Source organism: Lactuca virosa, chromosome 4, assembly GCF_052849685.1.
Source record: "Lactuca virosa cultivar CGN04683 chromosome 4, Lactuca_virosa_CGN04683_v6, whole genome shotgun sequence".
In the NCBI taxonomy this organism is placed as follows: domain Eukaryota; kingdom Viridiplantae; phylum Streptophyta; class Magnoliopsida; order Asterales; family Asteraceae; genus Lactuca; species Lactuca virosa.
Window position 1 is genome coordinate 7,325,005 of NC_136429.1, and position 9,943 is coordinate 7,334,947.

The 9,943-nt window shown below is 31.6% G+C and overlaps 1 protein-coding gene across 2 annotated transcripts; it reads right to left on the reverse strand.

Moving 5' to 3' along the window:
* Nucleotides 1–1,965: 1,965 nt before the first annotated feature.
* On the reverse strand, nucleotides 1,966–5,753 carry DIS1 (Actin-like ATPase superfamily protein). 2 transcript variants are annotated; one of them, XR_013742401.1, is made up of 10 exons: nucleotides 5,207–5,753; nucleotides 4,522–4,990; nucleotides 4,252–4,398; nucleotides 4,074–4,166; nucleotides 3,861–3,980; nucleotides 3,663–3,773; nucleotides 3,395–3,520; nucleotides 3,171–3,269; nucleotides 2,929–3,068; nucleotides 1,966–2,091 (listed from the first exon to the last, which is right to left on the reverse strand). XR_013742401.1 is itself a non-coding variant. In XM_079087837.1 (9 exons), the coding sequence occupies exons 1-9, from the start codon at nucleotides 5,254–5,256 to the stop codon at nucleotides 2,988–2,990; spliced, it is 1,296 nt and encodes a 431-aa protein (XP_078943963.1). In that variant the 5' UTR covers nucleotides 5,257–5,753; the 3' UTR covers nucleotides 2,665–2,987. The 2 variants fall into 2 exon arrangements, 1 of the variants encoding a protein (XP_078943963.1); XM_079087837.1 differs by lacking the exon at nucleotides 1,966–2,091 and having other exon boundaries at nucleotides 2,665–3,068.
* Nucleotides 5,754–9,943: the final 4,190 nt, after the last annotated feature.

Genomic DNA, 9,943 nt, shown 5'->3' on the forward strand with positions numbered 1-9,943 from the left:
CATTCTCAACTTTTTTTATTTTCTCAATTGAACTTACCTCTCTCTCTCTCTCTCTCTCTCTCTCTCTCTCTCTCTATATATATATATATATATATATATATATATATATATATATATATATATATATATATATATATATATATATATATATATATATATATATATATATATAACAACTTACATTAAGCTTTGTAGTTTGTATTCGTATTATACTTTGATTGTTAAATTGAGTTGCAATAGTTTTAGCAAAATGGATGATAACTGAGTTATGTTGATATTGCGCATATAAATAAAAACACGTTTTATAAAATAAAAACGTGTGTAAATTAAGTTATTTTATATGCATTTTATCTTATATAATTTGTTAAATGGATAGAAACATGTTTAGTATTTGCGATATAATGTATAGAGAAAACAAAGTGATGTAATTTTTTTAACTTTTGATGTAATCTTATATTTATTTTTATTTTTATTTAGTAAATTAAATATTTTAAAATTAATAATTATTATTTGTATTTAAAGAATAAAAAAATAGGTAAAAGATAGGTATAACACAGTGAAAGATGAAATTGATGAGGAGAATGAGATGATATTAACGTGGTAGTAAAAAATTAAAGATAACATATTCTTAGGCTATGAGATATACTGATCATAACACACATGTGAAACTTCTTAACATGAATGAACATTGTCCTTTCCATAGGGTGAGGGGATTGAGCCCACAACCTTCATCGTAAGAGCAACACACATAACCATTTACGCTACACTTATTTTGACTTGCATTTCTAAGAATTATTTATTTTAAACTGAATTCATTTTTTTTTTAAATTCCGCGAAATACATCGTTATTTTTTCGCAAACTGAAATCACTTTCGTGAAAATATTGTCAAAATCACGAAAATCAATAAAATTCATAACATTGTGCTAGAGAAAAAGTAATTTTGTAAATTTACGAGAGTTGAGTGATTATTTTGTGATATCTTCCAAATGATGGATTGTTAGATATTATGAAGGGCCGAAACACTTTAATTTAATTATTTTTAGAAAAGAATTTGTTAAAATTGAAAAGCATGTTCATCTCCTCTAACGTTTTATAAAAAAAAATGTTCAATTATGGACTATAAGTTTAGGCAACTTATGTTAGTATAACGTATTTTTATATTTATATTAAAAATGATAAAAGTCACCCTTAAATATCTATATCATCCAGTTCCACAATGAACATGAAAAGTGAACTACAATATCTAAAACTTCAACCTTAATTGGTTATTGAATACTGATTACCCGGTTAAAAAACATACATTTCACAACAAAAACACCCAAAAGAAGCAAAACAAAGTGGTACATGGCTTAAAATAAATAATATTGCTTATTTAGAAATAAAAATAGAGAACCAATGTCGTTGAACATTAGCTAAAAATATACAAATGACTGAATAAGACACAATTAGGCCATTGGTATTTGTGGTTTGTCAAAACAAACATGATGAGGACAACTATGATAACACTTAAGCACTTGATCTTTGTGTTTTTATTTGTTGTGTGGTTAGTCTTTGTTGTTTCATTTTTTTCATAATTAATCTGAAATTACTATTTTACCATTTATATGGTTTTTTATTAACTTTTCTTTTTTCAATATATATATATATATATATATATATATATATATATATATATATATATTAAAATTTAATTAAAAATAAATAAAACCCTTAACCCTCATGCCACCTAACACAAAAACCTATTCCTCAACTTTCAATCTTACGCCTAGTTTCTTAGTTTTAGTAAAGAAAAAAAAAAGGAGAACAAGGAAGAGAAATGAAAGGGCTAAAAAAAAAAGTATTTTGTGTTTCAAAGATGAAGAGAAGTGAATGGAAAATTAAACATTTTGTTAATTTCTCTTCAAATCCTTCCAAATTGGAAAGAAAGTTAGAAGGGAAAGTTTTCCTTCCATTTCTTCCCACTTCTCTCTTTTAATGAAACTCAAGAACATCAATTTTTTTTACTTTTTTCTCACTTTCATCAATTTCTCGTTTTTTCCATCGTTAAGGTCAACTCAAACAGATGGAAGTCGCCACCTTGAACCACCAATCTGAAAACCAAACGCAAAACCATCACCAACCGCCTGATATGAGGACCAAATGCAAAACCATTGCTGATTTAAGAATCAAATGCATAACCAAGAGGGGTTTGACCCTTTGATGTTATTGGCAACCAGTCCACAAAGGGGGAACTAATTCCACACACACCAAAGTGGTTGACCCTTTGACGTCCTTAGCAACAGATTCAGATTCACTCAACGAGTTAGGGTTTTTGTTTCAGATTTATTTTTAAATTCAGCTACAACCACCTTCAATGAGTTTGGATTTTCGTGATCTGTTTACCCTTCTCCAAAATTATAACCTATTTCAGGTCCGTGTGGGGGTTTCATTTAGAGTAAATTACACAAATGGTCCCTATGGTTTGAGGTAATTTGCACGTTTGGTCCCTAACCGTATAAATTAGGACTCAAGATGTGTAGGGGTTTAGATAGTAGTACCGAATCAACCTGTGTTGGCAAACCATAAGGGTAAAAATGTCTTTTATGCTCTTTGAGTTTGGGTAGTTGCTATGTTTCATATATGTGTTGGTGTCAAGTGCACAAAACAACAACAAAAAAAAAAAAAAAAAAAAGCAAATCAATCAGTTCTAACATATCAGAAAAAGATTCTTAAACTGCATAAGACACAAGTTCTGTATAACGTTGAAACAAATTGATGACACCTTTATGTGCTCAAAAGTTGTGTCACCTTATAAGTTTGCTTATAGAAATAAATATTAGCATTAAAACAAAACCTATTTGCTTCTTAATCAAAGAATACAATCTTTTTTTTTTCTTACAAGAAAATCAAAACATCTAGTGTACACCTCTTGTTTAACAAAAGCTAACCTGCAAAATGTACACGAAGGGAAGAACAGCTTCTAGAAATCAAAGGATTCATTCAATAATCAATACATTCCCTTGAACACAGGATTTGTTCGGCATATGCTGGCCCCATATTCCTCATATTCTGCTTTTGTATGACATGCCTATTCATTAAAAGCAATTGTGTAAGACTTGTACTGTGTTTGACATTTATTGGACTGGAATCTGAATAATGATATGAAAAAAAAATATATAAAAAAAATTACCGTAAAAAATTCAGGTGTTGATGCAAGTACAGAGCCTCCAAACCATACTGCATATCTCTGGATGGGATGGCTAACAACATTCACTTCAACCGGTTGTGCCTGAACCAGTAAGTAACCTATATATCAGTATCAGTGTTTCTTTTTTACTTTTTTACTTAATACAGAAAGAATAACTTTTTATATTTACTTTACACTCCATTGGGTTACTTATTTAATATCTTTACCTTTACTTCACTACCATGTCTAGCACTAGATGCAAGAACACGTGCATCCACAATCTTCTTTGTATCCCGTTGAAGCCTTCTTTGGAAGTCTTTAAACATGGTGGATCCTCCAGACAACACTATATTCTGTAGTAAGTCTCAAAATAAATTAAATTAACTTATTTTTTTTAATGTAATTTTCTAATTATATATATATATATATATATATATATATATATATATATATATATATATATATATTTTTACGGACTGAATAATGTGTACCTACCTTATATAGAGCTCTTCTTGTGTCAATTGGTGCAGATTGAATACACCTGTCTATTACAGCAGGTAAAGGGGTTGTGAAGTCTTTATCGTATATCTCTGGATTAAAGAAAATCTGAATGATAGAATTATAAACATTATAAGATCACTATAAAACATAGTGACATCATCTTTGAAAATAACAAAAATATAAATAATAAACCTCAGGACCAAGAAATCGTTCATAGCCAACATCACATGAGTAAGGTGCCCCAGTCTTTGGTTTAATACCTCTCCATTGTTTAACATACTTAGATGGTTCTTTGTCATGTTTATTGTACTCCTATACAATTAAAGAAACATAAAAATATGGTCATAAAATCATGAAAGTTTGTACCTTTTTCAATTTGCATAACTATGAAGTTATAAAAACTACCTTGACAATGTCTGCACATGTGTAGCAATAAGTTTCCTTGATCTTTCGAGCTACTTCAAGTGAATCTTCAGGGGGGACATGCTCCCCTCTTTCCTGCATAAGGAAATATAATGAGAGAATAATTAACACTTTCCCAAAAAAAAAAAATGAAAATGAAAGGAAATGGGAATGAACATACACGCATGAGTTGTTGGACAAAGAGAGTAACGTCTTTTCCTGAAATTGGTAATGACTTAATGCTGCTTCCAATAACATAACCTTCTGCAACGGGTACAACATGAGTGGCACCATCTCCAACATCTACTACAACACCTGTCATCTCACACTATGCAAATACAATACGATTCATGTAAATACTAAAATCATAAGCTCCCGAGTTCATAATGTCTTTTGGGAATTTTATCAAACAGGTGGTGTGCATAGCTGAAAACAACAACGACCAACCAACCTTAGATGATGTGTACCCAGCAGCAAGAGCAAGTACTGGTTGAACTGCAATATAAAGCCCTGGAACATTGAATGTTTCAAACATAATCTCACCCATGTACTCTCGACTTTCAGGTGGAGTCAATGGACTCTCTGTTAATAAAAAGTAATGGTCTTCTGGATCACAACGCAAGTAGTTAAATATACATTGCTGCCAAAACCGTTCCATGGCATCCCAATTTTCCACCTGCCCGTGTTTGATTGGGTAGGTTAGACTATAAGTACTGCTACTTCTTGATTTGGATATGGCTTCTTCCCCAATAAAGAAATCAAGATCAGCCATTACACCAGCGCTGTGCTGTGTCAGCCAACTGCTACTTCCTTTGGTAGAGGAACGATTGGGCTGAGTTATGAAGGATTCGTTAACTGCAACTACTGTTGGAGCAATAAAACAGGGCTCCACGTTACCCGCAAAACCCATTTTAGTATACCTGAAACGCCATCACATTTATTGATTAAGCCATTTGAACAAGGAGATGATCCAAACAATCGAGTGAGTAAATGATGTATTTTTTGAGGATTTATCCAACAGGCGGTGTGCATATCTTATATAGATGGTGATCAATAGAGGAAAAAGGAATTGTGATAAATGAATCTTGTAAATAAAACATCGTGTGACAAAATTAATGCAGGGAAATCGGAATTACCCGGTGCCGTTGTCGATAACTACAGCAGGACGTGATGTGGAAGGATCCATGAAAAGAGAGTGAGCAGCAGAGAGAAACAGCGATGTTATTGGAGCAAAAGTGGATCTGCGGTTGAGATCCGATGTGGGGTTTAAGGGAGGAGGTGATCATGGTCGTTGGGGGAAATCGATTAAAAACGTGGACGTCGAATGTAAGCGAAAGCGGCAATTCAACAACCAGCAGCGAAGATGATTGATCTTGTCAATGGGTGTAGCTCCATCCATTTGATTTCATTGGAAAAGAGAAAATAATCCTGTCGGAATCAGTTGTTCCATCAAATTCACCATTATTACCATACAAATCCACTATCCCCCACCTTTTCCCCCAATTCAACACCTTTCTTGGCGATAAAACAATCAAATCCTGTCCCTTTCTCTCCTATCTGCGTCTCTCGTGGTCGTGTGAAGAGTGGCAGTCGGATTTTGAGGTTCGATTGGAGAAGTGTTTGGCACGGCTACACTACTAAGTGCCCCTTGCACCTTCACCTGGTCCGGTTAGGTTAACCCGTAAGTGTGATGGCCCAAATTGGGTGGCTCTCCATGCAAATTTTACAATTTCTACTGGAAAAAAAAAAAGTAAAAGGTAGGCAAATGAAATTGTTTCCAAAAAAAGACCTTCGTCTTTAAAAAGAAAAATGAAAGAAAAAAAATTATAAAAGGTACAAATTATAAAACGTTTTTTTGGAAAGAAATAAATTATAAAATGTTTGGCCCATAAAAAAATGATCTTCTTCATAATAAACACGTTAGTCCATCATTCATAAAAAATCAAAGAATAATCAAATCACCCATAATAAATAAGAATCTTATTGTATTGGTTCCATTTTTTTTACACATAACTAATTTAATTAATCCAATTCATTACTAAAATAATTAGAATAAATTACATTGATAAATCAAGCTCAAATCCGTTACTTTTTTTTTTAAACGGCAAATATATAAAAAAACTCACATCAAGACGATGTGAGGAAAAGTACAAGTACAAAGCATGAAAAAGATAACATACGGAAAACACAAAATATTACAAACAAAGAAAATGACCTAAATACCATACTCTCCGGTCAATGTTCTTTAGCAATCCCTTATGTTTGCACCAAATGAAAGTTATCGACTTTATCCTTTCCACAGTGTTTGTCGGGACAAAAGGAATGTTATTGAAAACCCTTTTGTTTCTATCATTCCATATAACCCATAATCCTCCGCACAAGATCACATTTAACAGTCTTCTTTTCTTTTTGCATTTAGACCATCGCGATATGAAAAGTAACATATCCTTCACCAAATCAAAGCCATCACAGGAGATTTCGCACCAAAAAGAATAGAGTCCATCACCTTTTTCGCCAATGGGCATATGAGTAAAATGTGATCACTCAACTCCTCCTGATAGTTACACGAACCACACATAATCGATGGAACTGTGACACCTCTCCGTTTAAGTGCTAATGTTGATGGGATTTTGCCCAACCTCGGTCTCCATATAAAGCATAAAACTTTAAACTGGATCACCTTACACCATTCAAATGGTCCATCACACACCACATGACCTGCCAATTCAATCTGATCGCGTAACAATCTCACAGAAAAACGATGGTCAATCACGAAATCAGAGGCCCAACGGTATTCCGTTGGGTTCCAGTACACAATCTCCTTAGGGTCGATATTGAGTTTTTTTAAGGCAGACCTTATTTTGACAATATTCTTCCAAACACCCGTTCTGGATCTATTAGTAAAAATAGACCAATGTCTTCCGTCTAGGTCATGGATGCAGCGAATAACTTTCGCCCATAGTGCAAAATTATCATTTTTCAATCGCCACATCCATTTAGCTAGCAGAGATATGTTAAGACTTTTGATAGATCCAAGCCCAGTACCCCACCTTTTTTGGAGCAATAAGTGTTTCCCAGTAGCTATTAAGATATATAATTAAATATTCACGTCATTACCTTAAATCAAGGTTGTATTTGATGAATTATTTCTTAAATAAATATTATCATTGGAATGAAAATTGTTTTTTTATGGAAACAAATCATTATTGATAACAATTTCAAGTTTAATTATATATACGATATGATCGGTCTTTGTTTTCTGTTAGTCTTTTCTCCGGGCTCAAATGATCGATTTTGTTCTGGACTGCATAATCAGGTACCAATCTTCTTCTTTTGCTACAACAAAGGTAACACAAATATTGTATATTATGAACAAATCAATGGACAATACTACAATAGTGTTGCTATATATTAAAGTGTTAGTTCTTCATCTATACTTTTAATTGCTTTCATGATCATGAAGTTTAAATTTATATATCTTACTGCTATTAAACTGTTATTTCTTCATCCACACTCTTTAAACTATTTTTTTTATTTTTTCTTTTATCCGGTCTCAAATCATTGGTGATTTTCTCGACCGCATAATCAGGTACCAACTTATCCTTTTGTTGCTTCATAAGTAAAATACATAGTTGATATGGTGAAGAAATCAATGGACAATAGGACAATAACATTCCTATTAAACTGTTATTTAAATGTTCATTCTTAAACTGCACTGGATATATGGGCATAATTGTCATTTATAATTTACAACTCTTAACAGGAGGATTTGCTTTTTTTTTTTAATTTGTCCTCATTTATTTTGTGATATAAACTTTATATGTTTTAATGGAATTATATGAACCCAATGTTTGGGTGTTGTTATTAATTGTAATGACTTTTATACCCGGAAGAAATCATTGTTTTTCTAATCCACACTCAATGGACTTAAACTGTTATTTAACTGTACATTTATAACTGTTAGCAGACAAATGTAACTTGTATGTATATTTTTGTTATTCTTGTATGTATTTAACCTAGCCCAATTGTGTGTATTACCTATCTAGGCCCATTCCTTATCTTGTATTTATTCCATTTTATTCATTGTAATGCGTGAGTTTGAAATATATGGAGATTATCATTAATCAACACTCAATGTTTTATTATAAATGCATTTTATAGCAGCCAACTTTTAACCATTGTCATCTTATACCCACTGTGGTTTTTTTTCATTTTCTCAGCAACCTATTTTTATTAAAAGCATTTTATATCAGCCTACTTTTTGCATCTATAGTTGCTATTTTTATGGAAGTACGATGGAATACACTTTAGTTTTTCCCTTGAAAGAATATTGGAATTAAATTTAGACAATAATGTTATAGGATGAGAGAAACATCACGAGGGATATTTTTGTCACTCAACTATCTAATGAATTGTGGAGATGAATCTTTGTTTGACAGGTCCATATATTGAAATAAATTTGGAATTATTATGTAAAACTCCGACTAAACAACAATAGAATTATCATGACTGCCTTTTTATGTCATAAATAGCATGTTATTTATTTCTTTAACCCAATATTAGACTGCTATTTTCACCATAATTTAAAATTACCAAAAGACTTTTATTTTTTAAATTTGTATGTTGGACAAAAAATTAAATTTTCTTTTATAACTTTTATTTATTTATTTTATTTTTCCTATAAATGTTTTCATCTTACATGGATGCTAACAAACATTTGTGTGATTGATCTTAATGATGAAGAGTGGTTTGTACTTAGAAATCATGACAAATACTATTCCAAATGACGATGTTAAAGCTTCATGTGAAAAACTGTCAAAGAATCTTGCTCTTGGAGAATAAAAGTTCCGGAATCCATTCGAACAAGAAGAATATATTAAACGCAAAAGATATTTTTTAATTAACAGCATCCAATTTAATGTTTTTTACTCCTAAAATAGTATAGTATATGGATTTAGAAGAAGAGCATGTCTACCAACTCCATGGAGGTGGACTATTAACACTTTCTATTTGCATTGCAGTAACTTCCTCACAGTATGCATTCTGATGGTTTTGATACAAAATATAAGTTTGTTTTTCACAAAAACCACAACGGAAGACTTTAAAAATAACAAATTTATTTTTAGTTCATAACAAAACCAAACCATCAATAATCCATGTATAGAGGTTAGAATGAAATAAAAACAAACAAAAATTTTAGAATGACAACATTTGAAGCCTTTGAAGCCTTTGAACCCACTTGGTTTTGGGGTGTTGATGAATATAGCAAAAAATCAAAGAACATGATTTTCTCTATGTGTATCCACCATCAAGAGTAAGACACTTGGAATGCTAGTTCCTTCATGTATTCTTGAGTATCTTGAGCCTTTAAGTGCTTAACTCAAATAAGCACTAAAGGAGACAACTCAAGAAACTTTTAAACCACCAAACCAACTTCAAAAGAGAGAGGAGGAAAAATAAAGAGAGTTTCAACCATCTCTTTAAGAGAGGCATCAAGACACAAAAACTAGCCAAAAATCAGATACACATCCTTTATATACTCCATGCAAAGTAAAGTCTAACCATTAAAATACTCTAAAGTATTTCTAGCCTTTAGAAGCATGGGGAGACAAAGAATGGAGGTTGACAAGCAACCTCCATTCTTTTGTATATATTTCGGTCATACCTCTCAAAAGAGGATGGATTCTTTAATTTTTATAAACTCCAAGTTTATAAAATATAAACTTTGTCTTTATGAAAAAGACAAAAGAATCCAACTAGTCTAAAAGGTTGTGCATGACTTATTAATTCACACCATATTAAATAATAACTCGTTATACTCTTATAATTATTATTTCACAAAACAATAATTATTCCCTAATTAAAATACAAGA

What these genes read in the sequence shown, in the direction of transcription:
- DIS1 (XM_079087837.1), bottom strand. Translation starts at nt 5,256, where the DNA reads ATGGATCCTTCCACATCACGTCCTGCTGTAGTTATCGACAACGGCACC. An exon ending in TTGTCCAACAACTCATGCGT is followed by an intron (nt 4,167 to 4,251) that starts GTATGTTCATTC and finishes TTCCTTATGCAG; the next exon opens with GAAAGAGGGGAGCATGTCCC. An exon ending in CATGTGCAGACATTGTCAAG is followed by an intron (nt 3,981 to 4,073) that starts GTAGTTTTTATA and finishes TTAATTGTATAG; the next exon opens with GAGTACAATAAACATGACAA.